Source organism: Somniosus microcephalus, chromosome 3 (genome assembly GCF_052327205.1).
Source record: "Somniosus microcephalus isolate GS21.2 chromosome 3, FLI_Smic_1.0, whole genome shotgun sequence".
Taxonomy (NCBI): domain Eukaryota; kingdom Metazoa; phylum Chordata; class Chondrichthyes; order Squaliformes; family Somniosidae; genus Somniosus; species Somniosus microcephalus.
Window position 1 is genome coordinate 356,672,085 of NC_140989.1, and position 20,496 is coordinate 356,692,580.

The 20,496-nt window shown below is 43.3% G+C and overlaps 1 protein-coding gene across 9 annotated transcripts in view; it reads right to left on the reverse strand.

Annotated features, from left to right (window-relative positions):
- The window catches only part of nexn (nexilin (F actin binding protein)), a 110,191-nt gene that overhangs the window by 30,564 nt on the left and 59,131 nt on the right, over positions 1 to 20,496 (reverse strand). For 5 of the 9 annotated variants that reach the window (XM_085983484.1, XM_085983480.1, XM_085983476.1 and 2 more), the window contains 4 exons: positions 20,111 to 20,308; positions 18,088 to 18,267; positions 2,769 to 2,966; positions 372 to 440 (listed from right to left, as the gene is read on the reverse strand). In XM_085983484.1, the coding sequence (XP_085839610.1) occupies positions 372 to 440; positions 2,769 to 2,966; positions 18,088 to 18,267; positions 20,111 to 20,308 (645 nt within the window). The remainder of the gene's footprint in view (positions 1 to 371; positions 441 to 2,768; positions 2,967 to 18,087; positions 18,268 to 20,110; positions 20,309 to 20,496) is intronic. The other 4 variants (XM_085983479.1, XM_085983478.1, XM_085983483.1 and 1 more) reach the window with 3 other exon arrangements.

Sequence of the window (20,496 nt, forward strand, 5' to 3'; positions counted from 1 at the left end):
GGAAATTTCATGGCTGCGGGCTGGGCGGGTGGGCGGTGGGAAGTGTCTAGTCATGATGCTCCAGCCATCATGAGGTGTGGGGCAGCCTTGATGGGCCAGCTGGTCGTTTCCTGACCGCCATTTTTGTATGTTCGTAATGCATTTAGCGGACACTGATGCCTGCAATAGTTTGCCTTTAGTGTCTCTCCCTTTCAATGGGCACAATGAGTATACAGCAAATTTAAAGCTAGGTGAAGTTTAAACCATACTGCTCAGAAGGAAAGTGGGATTTGCCTTATGTAGAAGTGAGATATGCTAAAAGGAAATGCTGGGGTTGCGGGTAACATTCTTGGTTACGCAGTATTTGTACTTTTTAATGAATTATGCCTTACTTCGTCAGGTCCATAATCCTCCTTGTGTGAACTTGCATGCTCCTTCAGAATGCTATCCTGGTCTGGACTCTTAAAAAATAATTAGGACATTGGATAACTTCAACAGCTGTAAATATCACTTCAATAATGGAACCACTAATGTCAAAGGAGTTATATTGTGGGGTTAAAAAAAAAGATAAAATGTTACGGTGTCTTCACTGACCACAAAGCATGAAGATACCTGGTTTCACAATACCATTCCTGCAATGCTAAAACAGTAGTTAGAAAGGCTCAAGTTTGGTTAAGAATGTTGTCTCTTCATAGGAACCGGAGGAGGCCACTCAGCCCCTCGAGCCTGTTCCATCATTCAATTAGATCATGGCTGATCTCTATCTTAACTCCATTTAACCGCCTTGGTTCCGTAACCCGTACCTAACAAAAATCTGTCAATCTCGGTTCTGAAATTGTCAACTGACCCCCAGCCTCGATAGCTTTTTTGGGGGAGGGAGTTCCAGATTTCCACTGCCCTTTGTGTGAAAAAAGTGCTTCCTGATCTCACCCCTGAACGGCCTGGCTCTAATTTTAAGGTTATGCCCGCTTGTTCTGGATTCCCCCACCAGAGGAAATAGTTTCTCAACTCCTTTAATCATCGGAAACACATCAATTAGATCACCCCTTAATCTTCTACACGCGAGGGAATGCAAGCCTAGTCTATGCCACCTGTCCTCTTATTTAAACCCTTTTATCCCCGGTATCATTCTGGTGAATCTGCGCTGCACCCACTCCAACGCCAATATATCCTTCCTGAGGGGCGGTGCCCAGAACTGAACCCAGTGCTCCAGATGGTGTCTAATCAGAGCTTTATATAACATAACTGCAGAGTGCGGAATCTCAAACAAATGCAGCAAATGTTTGCACCGTAGTATCCTGATGGGAAGCTTCAAGGCCGGCGCATTTAAAGTGGTTTCTTGGCCTGGCTCTCCTTTTGTGAATCTTGAGCTTATCCCAGTGGTACGTGAAGGATACTTTTATTTGAATACTGAGGATTCCAAAAAAGAGGTGATCTAGCTCTTTAGAAAATTTGCTCTTAAAAAATAACCTTTTACAAAAGCCCAATATTTATCCCTCAACAGCATCACTCGAAAACAGATTATCTGGTCATTTATCTCATTGCTGTTTGTGGGAGTTTGCTGTGTGAAAATTGGCTGCCGCGTTTCCCTACAGTGACTACACTTCAAAAGTATTTCATTGGCTGTAAAGCACTTTGAGATGTCCTGTGGTTGTGAAAGGCGCTATATAAATGCAAATTCTTTCATTCTTCTTTCTTTTGCCTCCAATACTGCATCCGATGGATCATTCCCAGCAAGTAACACTCTGACCAAGGAGTTTCTTCTCATTATCTGGTTTGCACTGACTCTTCATTCACTTAAATATATTTCCTCTGGTCCTAGATTAATATATTATAATATGGTTTTCTTTTACCTATGTCATTCAATATTTTAATAACCTCCATGATGGCCCCTTAACTGCCTTCTTTCTAAACTGTACAGTTTAAAAGCCTGTCTCATCTTTGCACGTAAGAGGTCCCCCCTTGCATTGGGATCTGTCTTATTGCTCTTTGTTGGACCATCTCCAATGGTTGAACTGACATAATAACGGCAATGGATGGATCAGTGCAGGACTCTGAATTAATGATTGTGTCCATCAATGGCATTCAGCTCCCGAACATTGTTTGCTTCAGTCGGTACAGAAACCAGATGTCATTAACAACACTCAAGGATTTTAAAAAAAACACGAAGAATGATTAGCAACCTTTGTGACTGACATCTGAAAGGGCTACTATTCTAGACACACTTCCTTTCACACCTAACTGCAAAAAGTCTCTAAAATAAGTATCACCATGCTAGGTATTGTCAGGTTAATCTCTTTTTTTTACGGTGGTCTGCCATTTAGGTTGACCATGTTAATCATCTTTCTATTGCATCCGAATAGGGAGAGATGTTCCTGTTATTGCCCTTGGTTGTATTGGATCACCTGCCGCAGCACTTGGAAGAGAAAGCGGGCAAGGAAGACAGCCTGCCCATTAGAGAGCCCGCCTGGTTTCCCTCCGTCATGCCCGCTTCCTTTGATGCATCGCTGGGAATTTCCTTGGAGGGGGAAGGGGTGGTGGTTCTAGCCAATCGATCGGCGTAACTTCATCGGAAATCCCGTTTGCACGATTAAGCAGGGTTTCCACCGATCTTCCACCACAGCCGATCGGGGGAACCCCCCCCCGCCACCACCGAGGAAACTTGTGCCTCTGCGGCTATACGTTTTCTACGCAGCGGTGAAAATGGAAGCGGCGTTGCTGGTTTTCAGCGATGAGCATCAGTAAATACTCACCGCTTTTCGGGCATCGTTCCAGCGCAGGGTACTTACCATGCTTTTCCGAGCCACGGCAAATTGCTTGCGCTCTTCCTCCAAGCGCTTGCGAGCCTCTTCCTCCGCCTTGCGCTGCTCCTCCTCACGGCGCTGCCTCTCCAGCTCTTCGAAACTTAGCTTTAGTTTCCCAGGCCGTGCTGGATCCTTCAGAGTCGCACAGAAATCGGGTCGATCTTCTTCGTCTTCAGCTAGAGACTGAGTACAATGGAGCTGTTAGATTGGGACATTAGAAAAGGCAAAGAGGAGAAAAAAATGGGCCATTCAGCCCTGTGAACATAAGAATTAGGAGCAGGAGTAGGCCATGTTTCTATCGATAGATTTCTGTTTCTATAGATAGATTTCTAGACACAAAAGGCATCAAGGGGTATGGGGAGAGAGTGGGAATATGGTATTGAGATAGAGGATCAGCCATGATCATATTGAATGGCAGAGCAGGCTTGAAGGGCCGAATGGCCTACTCCTGCTCCTATTCTACGTTTCTATGGATAGATTTCCATACGGCTCCTCAAGCCTATTCAATAAGATCATGACTGATCTTCGACCTCAACTCCACCTTCCCACCTGATCTCCCTATCCCTTGGTTCCCCTAGAGTCCATAGAAACATAGAAAAATAGGAGCAGGAGTAGGCCATTCGGCCCTTCGAGCCTGCTCCGCCATTCAATATGGCTGATCCTCTATCTCGATACCATATTCCCGCTCTCTCCCCATACCCCTTGACGCGTTTTGCGTCTAGAAATCTAGAAATCTCCTCCTTAAATATATTCAGTGACATGGCCTCCACAGCCTTCTGTGGTAGAGAATTCCCTAGGTTCACCACCTTCTGAGTGAAGAAATTTCTCCTCATCTCAGTCCTAAATGTCCTACCCCATATCCTGAGACTGTGACCCCTCATTCTAGACCCCCCAGCCAGGGGAATCATCCTCCCTGCATCCAGTCTGTCTAACTGTGGTGATTATTCTTTATGTTTAGTAAGAAGTATTGTGATTGGTTGTTTGTTTCCTGCCTTGGGATATATGCTGTAATCTCATTGGTAGTTGATGTCATGTGATTTGTGGTGGCCATCTTAAATTCAGTTCTTTCCAGCCTTTAGTTGGGACTGGGTGTTGAAGATGTGCTGCAGGATTTTTAAGTTAATAAAGCCTAGATTAGAAAGGCAAATCTATTCTTTATTTCAATTTATTAACTTTATGTCAGAATGGAGCGATATCTTCAACCAGAACGATTCAATGCTGACCCTAATTCTGCAGGAGTGGATGATAAATGGAAACATTGGTATTGTACATTTAAAAACTTTTTGGGCGTGTTGGATCAAGAGTCTCTAAATAAGCTGAATATGCTGATCAACTACATTGCTCCGGATGTGTATAAGTATATTTTGGACTGTAAAACTTACGAAGTGGCTATTTCTACATTGGAAAAGATTTTTGTTAAACCAAAGAATGAGGTATTTGCACGTCACCTTCTATCTGCCCGTAGGCAGCAGGTGGGAGAATCTTTGGATACTTATTTACAAGCACCTCGGTGCCTTAGTGTTAACTGTAATTATAAGGCCGTGACGGCTGAAGAATATAAGGAAGAATCGGTACGGGATGCTTTTATTAATGGATTACTGTCTAGATCAATTCGTCAGCGGTTGTTAGAAAATAAGACTTTGGATCTTAAGAGTGCTTTTGAGCAAGCTTCTACATTGGATGTGGCTCAGAGAAGTTCGGATTCTTATGCTCTTTTTAATCGGCCTGTGACTGTGGTTTCGGCAGTTCCGGATGAAAAGGAATTATGTGGACTTAATAGGAGTGGTTTACTAGATTCTGAAACAGTTTCTACTTCAGCGGCTGTTGCCTCTAGGATTCAGAAGTGTTATTTTTGTGGGAACGTCCGGCACCCTCGTCTGAAGTGTCCTGCTCGGGAGGCTGTGTGTAGTAAATGCGGCAAGAGAGGTCATTACGCACGTGTGTGTAAATCATCAGGTTCAATTACCTCCTCTGTGACTATTCAGCCTTTAGATAGGGCGTTTATTGCATCAATTTCTGCTGCATTTGCTCATGGCCTAAACAAAGCTATAGTTACGGCCCAAGTTAATGGGTTGGAAGTGAAGGCCCTTATAGATACGGGCAGTACCGAGAGTTTTATAAGTCTTCAGTTTGCAAAGGAGAAGCATTTGAAAATTTCGCCTGTTTCCTATCAGGTGTGTATGGCTCAGATGACTCTCACTTCACAAGTAGCTGGTTGTTGCCTTGTGAAATTGATTCTTCTAGGTAATACGTATACTGATATATGCCTATCTGTTTTGCCTAATCTCTGTGCGGATATTTTGATTGGTCATGATGTGCTTCAGTTACACGAGTCTCTCAGTCTTTCATTTGGCGGGACTAAGCCACCTTTATCTATTTGTGGATTAACCTCTTTATCCATTTCTCCATTATCACTTTTTTCCAATTTGATGCCGGATTGTAAGCCAATTGCTACCAAGTCAAGAAGGTATAGCAGTCAGGATAGAGAATTTATTAATTCTGAAGTTCAACGTCTCTTATTGGAAGGAATCATTGAACCTAGTTGTTCGCCTTGGCGGGCACAGGTAGTTGTCACGACTAACGAGAGACATAAGAAACGAATGGTGATAGACTATTCCCAAACTATTAATAGGTATACTCAATTAGATGCGTACCCTTTGCCTAAGATTGATGAGCTTATCAATAAAGTATCTCAGTATAAGGTTTTTAGCACTATTGACTTAAAGAGTGCTTATCATCAGATTCCTATTGTTAAGAAGGATCAACCATATACGGCCTTTGAGGCTGGTGGAAAGCTGTATCAGTTTTGCCGAATACCATTTGGCGTTACTAATGGTGTTGCTTGTTTTCAACGGGCAATGGATGCTTTTATAAGTGATAACTCTCTCTCTGACGCCTTTTCATACTTAGATGACATCACGGTGTGTGGCAAATCAAGGGTGGAGCATGATTCTAATTTAGAAAGATTCCTTCAAGCTGTGGAAAAAGTTGGTTTAACTTTCAATAAAGAGAAGTGTACCTTTTCGACCACTGAGGTAAATTTACTGGGGTACATTATCTCGGGAAACAAGATTAAACCAGACCCAGAACGTCTGCGACCATTGATTGATTTACCTTGTCCTACTAATTCTAAGGCTTTGCAACGAGTTGTTGGACTGTTTTCTTACTATTCTAATTGGATTGCAAATTTTTCACAGAAGATCCGGCCTCTTATTCGGGTTACGACATATCCTCTATCATGGGAGGCCAGGACGTGTTTTGATCATTTTAAAAAGGATATCCTTGGAGCAGTTGTGCATTCTATTGATGAGCAGGTTCCTTTTGTGATTGAGACGGACGCTTCTGATTTTGCAATTGGGGCTACTCTGAACCAAAATGGAAGACCTGTGGCCTTTTTCTCACGTACCTTGAACAATAGTGAAAAAAGGCATTCTTCAATAGAGAAAGAGGCGTATGCAATAGTAGAAGCACTGCGTAAATGGAGACATTATTTATCGGGGCAACATTTTACGTTGGTAACTGATCAAAAGTCTGTGTCCTTTATGTTTGATGTCAAACATTTTGGAAAGATTAAGAATGATAAAATAATGAGGTGGAGGATTGAGTTGGCATGTTACCATTTTGATATAGTTTATCGTCCGGGGAAGGATAATGTTGCTGCTGATGCGCTGTCGAGGGCTTATTGTTCTGTGATTCACGGAGATACGCTTATTAATCTTCACAATGCCTTATGCTATCCTGGGGTTACGAGGATGATACACTTCGTATGCAGTAAGAATTTGCCCTTTTCAGTTGAAGACGTCAAGCGGATGACTTCATCATGTTCTATCTGTGCTCGGTGTAAACCGAATTTCTTTAAGCCTCAACGAGTTCATCTTATAAAGGCTACTTCTCCTTTTGAACGTTTGAGCGTCGATTTCAAGGGGCCTCTTCCTTCAACTACTCAAAACCGATATATATTTACTGTTGTGGATGAGTTTTCAAGGTTCCCTTTTGCTTTTCCTTGCGCAAATGTATCAGCTGCTACAGTTATCAAATGTCTGACTCAACTTTTTGTCATCTGTGGGATGCCTGCGTATATCCATTCGGATCAGGGAAGTTCTTTTATGTCTTCCCAGTTGAAGGAATACCTTCAGAGTCGGGGAATTTCTACTAGCAGAACTACCCCGTATAATCCCCAGGGTAATGGACAGTGCGAACGATACAATGGGGTGATCTGGAAGGCAGTTATGTTGGCTTTGGCATCCCGGAACCGTAAGAATACACAGTGGGAAATTGTACTGCCTGATGCCCTGCATTCCATTAGATCATTGCTTTCAACGGCTACTAATGTGACCCCCCATGAAAGGCTCTTTAACTATCTGCGGAGATCTACTACGGGATATTCGGTACCTTCATGGCTTACTATGCAGGGACCTGTGCTGCTTCGACGCCATGTTAGATTGTCAAAATATGATCCTTTAGTGGAGGAGGTGGAGCTGTTGGAGGCAAATTCCCAATATGCTCATATTCGATTCCAAGATGGGAAAGAAAGTACCGTTTCAATTAAAGACTTGGCTCCTTGTGGTGGCCAGCCCTCTTCTGAGGATATTAACAATAGTCATGATTCAGATAATGTGGATGCTGTTACAGATACTACGAATATTTCCAATCCGACTGCAGATAATTATACTTCTATTAGTCAGCCCTCGATGGATGTTCATGACCATCCCAGTTTACCTCCTGATGGGATTTCTAATCCGGAAACTGTTGAAAATCGGGATATGGATAGCCTTCCTGCAGAAGATACTTCTGTGTCTCCTGGTGTGGGAGGGCAAGGAATTTCACCAAGGTTGAGAAGGTCGACACGAACAAGATACCCGGTCGACCGATTGAAAATGGACTTTTAAATTGATAGTATGTTTTAAAATTGTTGAAATATTATATTATATTGTTTTAGTTGAGAGATACTTAATACTTATGTGCAATGTTACTATTTGTTGTTGCTCACTTAGTATTGTGTCATGTTGAATAGTTTTATTTTGTCTGTGCATAGTTTTAGCTGTAAATAATTAATTATAAATTGTAAAGGTTATTTAGGTTGGAGTATATTTTAAAAGGAGGGGTGAATGTGGTGATTATTCTTTGTTTAGTAAGAAGTATTGTGATTGGTTGTTTGTTTCCTGCCTTGGGATATATGCGGTAATCTCATTGGTAGTTGATGTCATGTGATTTGTGGTGGCCATCTTAAATTCAGTTCTTTCCAGCCTTTAGTTGGGACTGGGTGTTGAAGATGTGCTACAGGATTTTTAAGTTAATAAAGCCTAGATTAGAAAGGCAAATCTATTCTTTATTTCACTAACTCTGTCAGAATTTTATATGTTTCAATGAGATCCCCTCTCATTCTTCTAAACTCTAGTAAATACAGGCCTAGTTGACCCAATCTCTCCTCATACGACAGTCCTGCCATCCCAGGAATCAGTCTGGTGAACCTTTGCTGCACTCCCTCTATGGCAAGTATATATTTTCTTAGGTAAGGAGACCAAAACTGCACACAGTACTCCAGGTGTGGTCTCACCAAGGCCCTGTACAACTGTAGTAAGACATCCTTGCTCCTGTACTCAAATCCTCTTGCAATGAAGCCAACATACCATTTGCCTTCCTAACTGCTTGCTGCACCTGCATGTTTGCTTTCAGTGACTGGTGTACAAGGACACCCAGGTCCCTTTGTACATCAACATTTCCCAATCTATCACCATTTAAATAATACTCTGCCTATCTGTTTTTCCTACCGACGTGGATAGCTTCACATTTGTCCACGTTATACTGCATCTGCCATGTATTTTCCCACTCACTCAACTTGTCTAAATCGCCTTGAAGCCTCTTTGCATCCTCCTCACAACTCACAATCCCACCTAGTTTTGTGTCATCAGCAAACTTGGAAATATTACATTTGGTTTCCTCATCCAAATCATCATTGATATATATTGTGAATAGCTGGGGCCCAAGCACTGATCCCTGCAGTACCCCACTAGTCACCGCCTGCCACCCCGAAAAAGACCCATTTATTCCTACTCTCTGTTTCCTGTCTGTTAACCAATTTTCAATCCATGCCAGTATATTACCCCAAATCCCATGTGCTTTAATTTTGCACACTAACCTCTTTTGTGGGACTTTATCAAAGACCTTCTGAAAATCCAAATACACCATATCCACTGGTTCTCCCTTATCTATTCTACCAGATACATCCTCAATAAACTCTAGTAAGTTTGTCAAACACATGTTGGCTTTGTCTAATCCCGTTGATATTTTCTAAGTGTCCAGTTATCACATCCTTTATTCTCTACTCTAGCATTTTCCCTACTACTGATGTTAGGCTAACATAGAAACATAGAAGATAGGAGCAGGAGTAGGCCATTCAGCCCCTCGAGCCTGCTCCGCCATTTAATGAGATCATGGCTGATCATCCAAATTCCTCCTCATCTCTGTCCTAAATGGCTAAACCCTTATCTTTAGACTGTGACCCCTGGTTCTGGACTCCCCCGCCATCGGGAACATCCTTCCTGCATCTAGTCTGTCTAGTCCTGTTAGAATTTTATAAGTTTCAATGAGATCCCCTCTCATTCTTCTAAACTCCAGCGAATATAAGCCCAATCGACCCAATCACTCCTCATACGTCATTCCTGCCATCCCAGGTATCAGTCTGGTGAATCTTTGCTGCACTCTCTCCATGGCAAGAACATCCTTCCTCAGATAAGGCGACCAAAACTGCACACAATACTCAAGGTGTGGTCTCACCAAGGCCCTGTACAACTGCAGCAAGACATCCTTGCTCCTGTACTCGAATCCTCTCGCTATGAAGGCCAACATACCATTTGCCTTCTTAACCGCCTGTTGCACATGCATGCTTTACCTTCAGCGACTGGTGCACAAGGACACGCAGGTCTCGTTGCACTTCCCCTTCTCCCAATCAATTGCCGTTCAGATAATAATCTGCCTTCCTGTCTTTGCCACCAAAGTGGATAACCTCACATTTATCCACATTATACTGCATCTGCCATGCATCTGCCCAATCACCCAACCTGTCCAAATCATCCTGGAGTTTCTCTGCATCCTCCTCACAGCACACATGCCCACCCAGCTTTGTGTCATCTGCAAACTTGGAGATATTACATCTAGTTCCCTCGTCTAGATCATTAATATATATTGTGAACAGCTGGGGTCCTAGCACCGATCCCTGCGGTACCCCACTAGTCACTGCCTGCCACTCGGAAAAATACCCATTTATTCCAACTCTTTGCTTCCTGTTTGCCAACCAGTTCACTGTCCAAGTCAGTACCTTACCCCCAATCCCATGTGCTTTAACTTTACACGCTAACCTCTTCTGCGGGACCTTATCGAAAGCCTTCTGAAAGTCCAAATACACCACATCCACTGGTTCTCCCTTATCTATTCTACCAGTTACATCCTCAAAAAATTCCAGTAGATTAGTCAAGCACGATTTACCTTTTGTAAATCCATGTTGACTTTGTCCGATCCTGTCACTGTTTTTCAAGTGCTCTGCTGTTACATCTTTTATAATGGACTCTAGCATTTTTCCCACTACCGATAATTCCCCGTTTTCTTTCTAGCACCTTTTTAAAATAGTGGGGTTATATTAGCTACCCTCCAATCCATGGGAACTGTTCCAGAGTCCATAGAATTTTGGAAGATGACCAGCAATGCATCTACTATTTCTAGGGCCACTTCCTTAAGTATCCTAGGATGTAGATTATCAGGCCCTGGGGATTTATCGGCCTTCAATCCCGTCAATTTCCCTAACACCATTTCCCTACAGATACTGATTTCATTCAGTTCCTCCCTCTCATTAGACCCTATGTTCCCTGACATCTCTGGGAGGTTATTTGTGTCATCCTTTGTGAAGACAGAACCAAAGTATGTATTTAATTGGTCAGCCATCTCTTTGTTTCCCATTATAAATTCCCCTGATTCTGACTGCAAGGGACCTATGCTTGACTTCACCAATCTTTTTCTCTTCACATATCTATAGAAGCTTTTACAGTCAGTTTTTATGTTCCCTGCAAGCTTACTCTCATACTCTATTTTCCCCCACTTAATTAATCCCTTTGTCCTCCTTTGCTGAATCCTAAACTGCTCCCAATCCTCAGGTTTGCTGCTTTTTCTGGCCAATTTCTAAGTCCTCTCCTTGGATCTTATGCTATCCCTAATTTCCCTTGTTAGCCACGGTTGAGTCACCTTCTTTGTTTTATTTTTATGCCAAACAGGGATGAACAAATTCTGTAGTTCATCCATGCGATCTTTAATTTTTTGCCATTGCCTATCCACCATCAACCCTTTAAGTAACGTTCCCCAATCCATCCTAGCCAACTCGCGCCTCATACCATCGTAGTTTCCTTTATTTAAATTCAGGACCCTAGTCTCTGAGTCAAATACTTCACTCTCCATCTTAATGAAGAATTCGATCGTACTATGATCGCTTAGCCCCAAGGGGCCTCGCACACCAAGATTGCTAATTAATCCTTTCTCATTACATAATACCCAGTCTAAGATGGCCTGACCTCTAGTTGGTTCCTCGACATATTGGTCCAGGAAACCATCCTGTATACACTCCAGGAATTCCTCCTCCACAGTATTGTTACTAATTTGGTTAGCCCAATCTATATGTAGATTGAAGTCACCCATGATAACTGCTGTGCCCTTATTGCACGCATCTCTAATTTCCCGCTTAATGCCATCCCCAAACTCAGCATTACTGTTTGGGGGTCTGTATACGACGATCTGTAGGTCCTTGTTTTCTCTCTCCCTCTTTTTTTAAATAGTGGGATTACATTTGCCACCCTCCAATCTGCAGGAACTGTTCCATAATCTATAGAATTTTGGAAGATGACAACCAATGCATCCACTATTTCCATGGCTACCTCTTTTAGTACTCTGGGATGCAGATTATCAGACCCTGGGGATTTATCAGCTTTTACTCCCATTAAATTCTCCAGCACTTTTTTTACTAATACTAATTTCCTTTAATTCCTCCTTCTCACTGGACCCTTGGTTCCTTAGCATTTCTGGGAAGTTATTTGTGTCCTCTTTCATGAAGACAGAACCAACGTATTTGTTTAATTGCTCTGCCATTTGTTCCCCATTATAAATTCTCCCGTTTCTGACTGTAAGGGACCTACATTTGTCTTCACTAATCTTTTTCTTTTTACATACTTGTAGAAGCTTTTACAGTCCGCTTTTATGTTCCTTGCAAGTTTACTCTCATACTCTATTTTTCCCCTCTTAATCAATCTCTTGGTCCTTTTTTGCTGAACTATAAACTGCTCCCAATCCTCAGGCTTGCTACTTTTTCTGGCAGCTTTATATGACTCCTCTTTGGCTCTAATACTATCCTTCATTTATTTTGTTAGCCATGATTGGGCCACTTTTCCTTTTGTGTTTTTGCACCAGGAGGGAATGTATAACTGTTGCAATTCATGCATTCGTTCCTTAAATGTTAGCCATTGCCTATCCACCATCATGCCTTTAAATGAAGCTCCCCAATCTATCATAGCCAACTCCCTCCTCGTACCTTCGTAGTTTCCTTTGTTTAGATTTAGGACCCTAGTTTCGGATTGGACTACTTCACTTTTCATCTTACAGGAAACTTTTTTTTATCCGGCACCGATGGGACCAACGTGGTGCCGATTCATCAAAAATTCCGGATAACCGAAAGCTATGGTAAAAGATACGGAGCTGAGAGCTCCGTATAAAGCAACAAACCCTGTTGCTTAGCAACAGGTTCAGAACAATGGCCACAAGTTCCAAGCGTCTCTGTAGCTTAGCAACAGCTGCAGCCACACCCTTGCACAGCAACAGATTGAGGAAGGCAAGTAATAAAACTTACCTGAACCTACTCCTGAATTTTGCCGGTTAACCGAGATTTCCGGTTATTTAGGTGCCGGTAAATCGAAAGTTTCCTGTGTCTATCTCAGCCTTGAATATACTCAACAACTGAGCATTCACAGCCCTCAGAGGGTTGTGAATCTTTGGAATTCTCCACCTCAGAGTGAAGAAATTCCTCCTCATCACAGTCTTAAATGGCCGACCCCTTATCCTGAGACTATGCCCCGTAGTTCTAGACTCTCCAGCCAGGGGAAACAACCTGGCAGCATCCAGTCTGTCAATCCCCCTCAGAATCTTGTATGTTTCAATGAGATCACCTCTCATTCTTCTAAACTCCAGAGAGTATCGGCCCAATCTACTCAATCTCTCCTCATAGGACATCCCTCTCACCCCAGGGATCAATCTAGGGAACATTTGTTACACTGCCTCTAAGGCAAGTATGTCGTTCCTCAGATAAGGAGACCAAAGCTGTGCACAGTGCTCCAGGTGTGGTCTCACCAAAGCCCTGTACAATTGTAGTAAGACTTCCTTACTCTTTTATTCCAACCCCCTTGCAATAAAGGTCAACATGCCATTTGCCTTCCTAATTGCTTACTGTACCTGCATGCTAGCTTTCTGTGTTTCCTGTACGAGGACACCCAAACCTCTCTGAACACCAACATTTAATAGTTTCTCACCATTTTAAAAAAATTCTGTTTTTCTATTCTTCCTACCAAAGTGAATAACCTCACATTTCCCACACTATACTCCATCTGACACCTTACCGCCTACTCACTTAACCTGTTTATATCCCTTTGCAGACTCTTTGTGTTCTCCTCACAGCTTACTGTCCCACCTAGCTTTGTCATTCAGCAAACTTGGATACATTGCACTTGGTCCCTTCATCCAAGTCATTAATATAGATTATAAATAGCTGAGGCCCAAGCACTGATCCTTGTGGCACCCCACTAGTTACAGCCTGCCAACCTGAAAATGACCCGTTTGTCCCTACCCTCTGTTTTCTGTTCGTTAACCGATCCTCTTTCCATGCTAATATATTACCCCCAACCCCATGAGCTCTTATCTTTTATGTGGCATCTTATCAACTGCCTTTTGGAAATCTAAGTATACTACATCTACAGGTTCCCCTTTATCTACCCTGCTAGTTACATCCGCAAAAAACTCTAATTTGTTAAACACTATTTCCCTTTCATAAAACCATGTTGACTCTGCCTAATCATATTATGATTTACTAAGTGCCCTGTTACCACTTCCTTAATAATAGATTCTAGCATTTTCCCTACTACTGATGTCAGGTTAACTGGCCTGTTCCCTGTTTTCTCTCTCCCTCCTTTCTTGAACAACAGGGTTACATTTGCTACCTTCCAATCCACTGGGACCATTCTAGAATCTAGGGAATTTTGGAAGATCACAACTGATGCATCCACTATCTCTGCAGCCACTTCTTTTAGAACTCTTGAATGTAGGCCATCAGGTCCAGGGGATTTGTTAGGTTTTAGTCCCATTAGTTTCTCTCAAGTACTTTTTCTCTACTGATATCAATTCCTTTAAGTTCCTCACTCTTATTATCCCCTTGGTTCCTCACTATTTTTGGTATGCTTTTGTATCTTCTACTGTGAAGACAGATACAAAATATTTGTTTAAAGTCTCAGCCATTTCCTTATTCCCCATTATAATTTCTCCTGTCTCAGCCTCTAAGGGACCAATGCTTACTTTTGCTACTCTCTTCCTTTTTACATACTTGTAGAAGCTCTTACAATCTGTTTTTATATTTCTTGCTAGTTTTCCCTCATTCTATTTTCTCCCTTTTTACAAATTCTTTGGTCATCCTTTGCTGGTTGCTAAAGCTCTCCCAATCCTTATGCTTACTACTATTCTTCGCAACATTATAAGCCTCTTCTTTTAATCTAATACTATCCTTAACTTCTTTACTTAGCCATGGATGGATCACTTTTCCCGTGGAGAATTTATTTCTCAATGGAATGTGTATTCGTTGAGAATTTTGGAATATTTCTTTAAATATTTGCCACTGCTTATCTACCATCATACCTTTTAATCTAATTTCCCAATTTACCTTAGTCAACTCGTCCCTCATACCTATGTAACTGTATTTAAGTTTAAGATTCTTGTTTCCGACTGAAGTATTTCCCTCAAAATCACTAAGGAAGTGGTACTCGGTAAAATAATGGGACTCAAGGCGGATAAATCGCCTGGACCTGATGGCTTACATCCTAGGGTCTTGAGGGAAGTGGCGGTAGGGATTGTGGATGCATTGGTAATAATCTTCCAAAACTCCCTGGACTCAGCAAAGGTCCCGGCAGACTGGAAAACTGCTAATGTAACACCCTTATTTAAAAAGGGCAGTAGACAGAAGGCTGGAAACTATAGACCGGTTAGCCTAACATCTGTGGTAGGTAAAATTTTGGAGTCCATTATTAAGGAGACAGTAACAGGACATTTGGATAATCATAATTTAATAGGACAAAGTCAGCATGGTTTTATGAAGGGGAAGTCATGTTTGACAAATTTGCTGGAGTTCTTTGAGGAAGTAACATATAGGGTGGATAAAGGGGAACCAGTGGACGTAGTGTATTTAGACTTCCAAAAGGCATTTGACAAGGTGCCACACAAAAGATTATTGCTTAAGGTAAAAAATCACGGGATTGGGGGTAATATTCTGGCATGGATAGAGGATTGGCTATCTAACAGAAGGCAGAGAGTTGGGATAAACGGTTCATTCTCAGACTGGCAATCAGTAACCAGTGGTGTTCCGCAGGGGTCAGTGCTGGGTCCCCAACTCTTTACAATCTATATTAACGATTTGGAGGAGGGGACCGAGTGTAACATATCAAAGTTTGCAGATGATACTAAGATGGGAGGGAAAGTAGTGAGTGAGGAGGACATAAAAAACCTGCAAGGGGACATAGACAGGCTAAGTAAGTGGGCAGAGATTTGGCAGATGGAATACAATACTGGAAAGTGTGAGGTTATGCACTTTGGCAGGAAAAATCGTAGAGCAAGTTATTATCTTAATGGCAAGAAACTGGAAAGTACTGAAGTACAAAGGGATCTGGGGGTCCTGGTGCACGAAACTCAAAAGGTTAGTATGCAGGTGCAGCAAGTGATTAAGAAGGCCAATGGAATGTTGGCTTTCATTGCTAGGGGGATAGAATATAAAAATAGGGAGGTATTGCTTCAGTTGTACAAGGTATTGGTGAGACCGCACCTGGAATACTGCATACAGTTTTGGTGTCCATACTTAAGAAAAGACATACTTGCTCTCGAGTCAGTACAAAGAAGGTTCACTCGGTTAATCCCGGGGATGAGGGGATGGACATATGAGGAGAGGTTGAGTAGATTGGGACTCTACTCATTGGAGTTCAGAAGAATGAGAGGCGATCATATTGAAACATATAAGATTGTGAAGGGGTTGGATCGGGTGGATGCAGGGAGGATGTTCCAGATGATGGGTGAAACTAGAACTAGGGGGCATAGTCTTAGAATAAGGGGCTGCTCTTTCAAAACTGAGATGAGGAGGAACTACTTCACTCAGAGGGTGGTAGGTCCATGGAATATGCTGCCCTAAAAAGCTGTCGAAGCTACATCATTACATAAATTTAAAACAGAAATAGACAGTTTCCTAGAAGAAAAGGGAATTAAGGGTTACGGGGAGCGGGCAGGAATTTGGACATGAGTCTAGGTTCGGATCGGTTATGGCCCTGTGGGTAGCGGAGCGGGCCCAGGGGCCGTGTAGCCTGATCCTGCTCCTGTTTCGTGTGTCTAATTCTGTTAGATTCAGGAGATAGTCCTGTCATAGTGGATTGGCGGTTAGGATCAGATCAGCCATGATCTTATTGAATGGCGGAGCAGGCTCGAGGGGCCAATTGGCCTACTCCTGCTCCTATTTCTTATGTTCTTATGTTCTTAAACCCAATGTGAAATTCTGTCATATTATGATCATGCTTCCCCAGAGGATCCTTTACTACGAGATTACTAATTAACCTGTCTCATTACACAATACAAGACCTAAAATAGCCTGCCTGGTTGGTTCCGTGATGTATTGCTCTAAGAAACTGTCTCGAATGCATTCCATGAACTCATCCTCCAGACTACCTTTGCCAATTTGATTTGCCCGGTCTATATGCAGATTAAAGTCCCCCACAATTATTGTATTACCTTTGTTACAAGCTCCTATTATTTGTTGATTAATACTCGTTCCAATGATTATAGCTACTGTTTGAGGGCCTATAAACTACTCCCACCAGTGTTTCCTGTCCCTTGTTATTTCTTATCTCCACCCATACTGAAACTCATTCTTGTGTCCAAATTATCCCCTTTTAGTGTCTAACTGCATTTTGAATGTTCTTAGTCCTCCACCTGACAGACTATTTCAAATATATATCACTCTTTCAGTTAAGAGGTTCTTATCAACATCTTACACTAATGTTTGAAGGTGGCAGGACAAGTTGATAAGGCTGTTAAAAAAGCATATGGGATCCTGAGCTTTATAAAGAGAGCATAAAAATTTGCAGGGCTACGGGGAAAGAGCAGGCGGGGGGGGGGACTAATTGGACAGCTCTTTTAAGAGCTGGCACAAGCACGATGGACCGAATGGCCTCCTTCTGTGCTGTATCATTCTAGCCCATGTGCTCAGGTCCTGAAGGTGCAACCTGAATCCCTAATCCTGCTTTGGGCTCCTGCCCACCAGGTACTGAATTGAGACTGTCCAAACTCATTTCCGGTTTAGGACCGATACAGACGATAGAGAGAGGAGGAAATGGGAATGGGGAGAGCGCACAGTTAAAATAGCTGTGCAAAATCTTACCGTCCCATTCTCGCCTGCCACCATCTTAACTGGGCCCTTTTTTTCCTTAGGAGGCCGAGGCGTATGCCTGACTCGGGCTGGAGCCTCATTAATATATGGTAATGATGTCATTAGGACCCCAATGGCCTTTTAATGTGGGCACCCGCCGCAGACACCCTGTTCAGTAAATCCCGGGCGAGGAAGAAGAGGAGGTCCTCTAAGATAAGTTGAAAACTTTCCTATAGCAGGGGCCAGGTGGCACAGGAGTGCTCCTCCGGGCCCCACAAGGAAAGGCTGTGCCTCTGCTGCCCCAGGCTCCCCCCCTGCCTTACCACCCATCAAACCACCCCTATTCCCCCCACACAACTTATCTTGGTGCTGGCAGGGGGTTGGGGAGGCGGGGGGGGGGTCTATCGGCCTGGTAATTTTAACCTGCCTCTTTCCATTCGTATTGGGCAGGCACGTGGTCAGCGGGATGTAAATGAGGCCCGGCAGTTAAAATAGCCGGCGACCTCGAACTGATGATGCCAGGCAGGTTTGATGCTCAGTCTAAAAGTAAGGACCTAAGTTGATGCTGTACATGGATAATGGGTGCAAGCAACAGTGTTAGGCTCCAACCTTCCTTGCTTCAGCAAAGGCTGCCTTTTCCTCCTCTATGCGCTGTCTCGCTTCCTCCTCTGCTTTTCTCTTTTCCTCATCCTGTCTCCGCCTTTCTATTTCTTCAAAGCTGAGTTTTAATTTCCCGGGGCGGATTTCGCTCTTGCTGGTAGTCGTACCCTCCAGCTCCTCATCTTTTTCCTTTGGGCACAAGAGCACAGGTAAATGTTATTTTTAAAAAAAATATTAGCAAAGGACGTGCGTCCATCGTCCGGATTAGGGTTGCCAACTCTGGTTGGACGGTATTCCCGGAGGTTTTATCACATGACCTCCTGCAGCCAACCGGCCCCGCCCCATGTGCCCGCCCAACACATCCGTCCTCGCGGTGCCCCGCCTTCCATCGCCAATTGGAAAGCGAACAGACTCTTCCTTGCTCGATTGGTGAATCTTAACTGTCAGTCAGACAGCCTTTTGTTGCCACCTCCAATATTGTTAGAACTAATAAGTGAACATGTTCAAAGAAGAGGGAAAAAAAAAAAAAAAAAAAAATCGCAATATTTTTCTTAATGTCCCAATAATTCTTCTCCCGGGTTTGCTCGCAGCTGTGTCCTGGAGATTAATGTTTCATTCCTAAAGATGCCAGGACAATCCTGGAGGGCTGGCGACCCGAGTCGGGATCTGTTAACGGCGTCTTTTCTGTTTACGGATGCCGGAGGGCCTGCTGTGTATTTCCAGCATGTTGAGTTTTTAGTTTGAGCAAAGTGCCGTAGTGGGAACAAGGCGGGTGGTTTGTTAAACAAAAAGGTTGTTGACTTGCAGACGAGGGCTTTGAGATTGCCCTGCAACCCACCCTCGCCACAAGTCTCTCCACGACCTCGCTGCTTCCTGTAATGATATCACCACAAAGAAATCAATACACTTCCTACCTCTGCAACCTCCTTCAACCCCAAGTTGCAACAGCAGCAGCAGCCTCCACATTCTTGACTCTGGTCTCCTTTGTACCCCCTCCCCTCCCCCAATTCCTTCCAGCCAACTTTCAGCCACACAGCCTTCGACTGTCTTGGCCCCACACACTTGAACTCCTAAACTCCTCTACCTTGCTACCTCTCTTGCCCTCCTTCAAAACCTAGCTCTTTGATCACGCCTTCAGTTACCTCCTCGGCGCCAGGTTATTTTATGCCTCTGTGACGCACTTTGCAAACTGTCCTGTTAAAGCCTTCTACAAGTGCAAGTTCCATGCGGTGATCATGGGTCGGATGCAGTTCACTCGGGTAAAGGAAAGCACTGGGTTGGAGATGAGCTTCAAATTTGCAAAGAACTATTTTATTGTTTTCTTTAAAGGTTTGCTGTAGAAAGTCTCGAATCCAGGTCAAATAGTTCTGGCCCACAAGACACATTTTTCTCCATCACCCTCCCAATTTCCTCCATCTATCACGCCCCCCCCCCCCCCCAAATCACCAAAGGCATTGACTTCAGTTCAGGTGCAGTTTGATAGACACCAGTACCTCACACACACTTAACCATTTTTCACCTGTGAGCCTAAATATGAGAAGACTCGGCCATGGCTCATTTCAGGGTCAGAGGTTGTGGGTTCAAGTCCCATTGCAGGAAGTGAAAGATTCCCATGGCACCTTTTGAAAAGAAGAATGGAGTTTGGCCAACATTCCCTCCTCAGCCAACACTGCTAAAAACAGACTGTTCATTGCTGTTTGTGGAACCTTGCTGTGTGCAAATTGGCTGCCGACATAACAGGCACTGCACTCCAAAGAGTGATCCATTGACTGGGAAATACATTGGGATTGGCCGAGGATGTAAAAAGGTGCTAATCTATCTTTCTTTGACAATGAGTGTTGCCGGTCTATTCAAAACACCTCACCCTCACACTCACTCTAAGGGAATCCTGGCCAAAACCCCAGGCGAGATTGTATTTAGACATTCCAAGATTAACCAGTTTAAGACGCAAGAAGTTGGATCGCTTTAAAACAGCATTTCTGCAACTGAAAGTGGTTTGAAGATGGTGGGCTTAAGATTCAAGTGGACTTACAGAGAGGGCTGCTGAGCGGTGCTTTGCCTCACGAAAGCAATGTCTGTTTTCTTCATATCTTCTCGTCTCCTGTTCAATGTTTTGGTCGTCTTCTTCTTCCCAGGCCTTCTCCAGATCTTCAAAATTCACTTTGATTTTGCCTGGTGTTTTGCTAACACTGTCAGAAACTTCTAAGGTTGTGGAAATTGCTTCACCTTCCTGTTTCAAAAAACAGAAACCTTTTCTTTTAATAAAGCTTTTTTCCACCCCCCCACCCTCTCAAATTAAAGACTGTTCACTTACAACCATTCCTCTGCCTGGACGGCATACAGACGAGCCATGCAACTGGCAGGCATCATCTTGGTTCAGTTGATGCAGTCAGAAGGTTGTGGTTTCGAGCTCGCCAC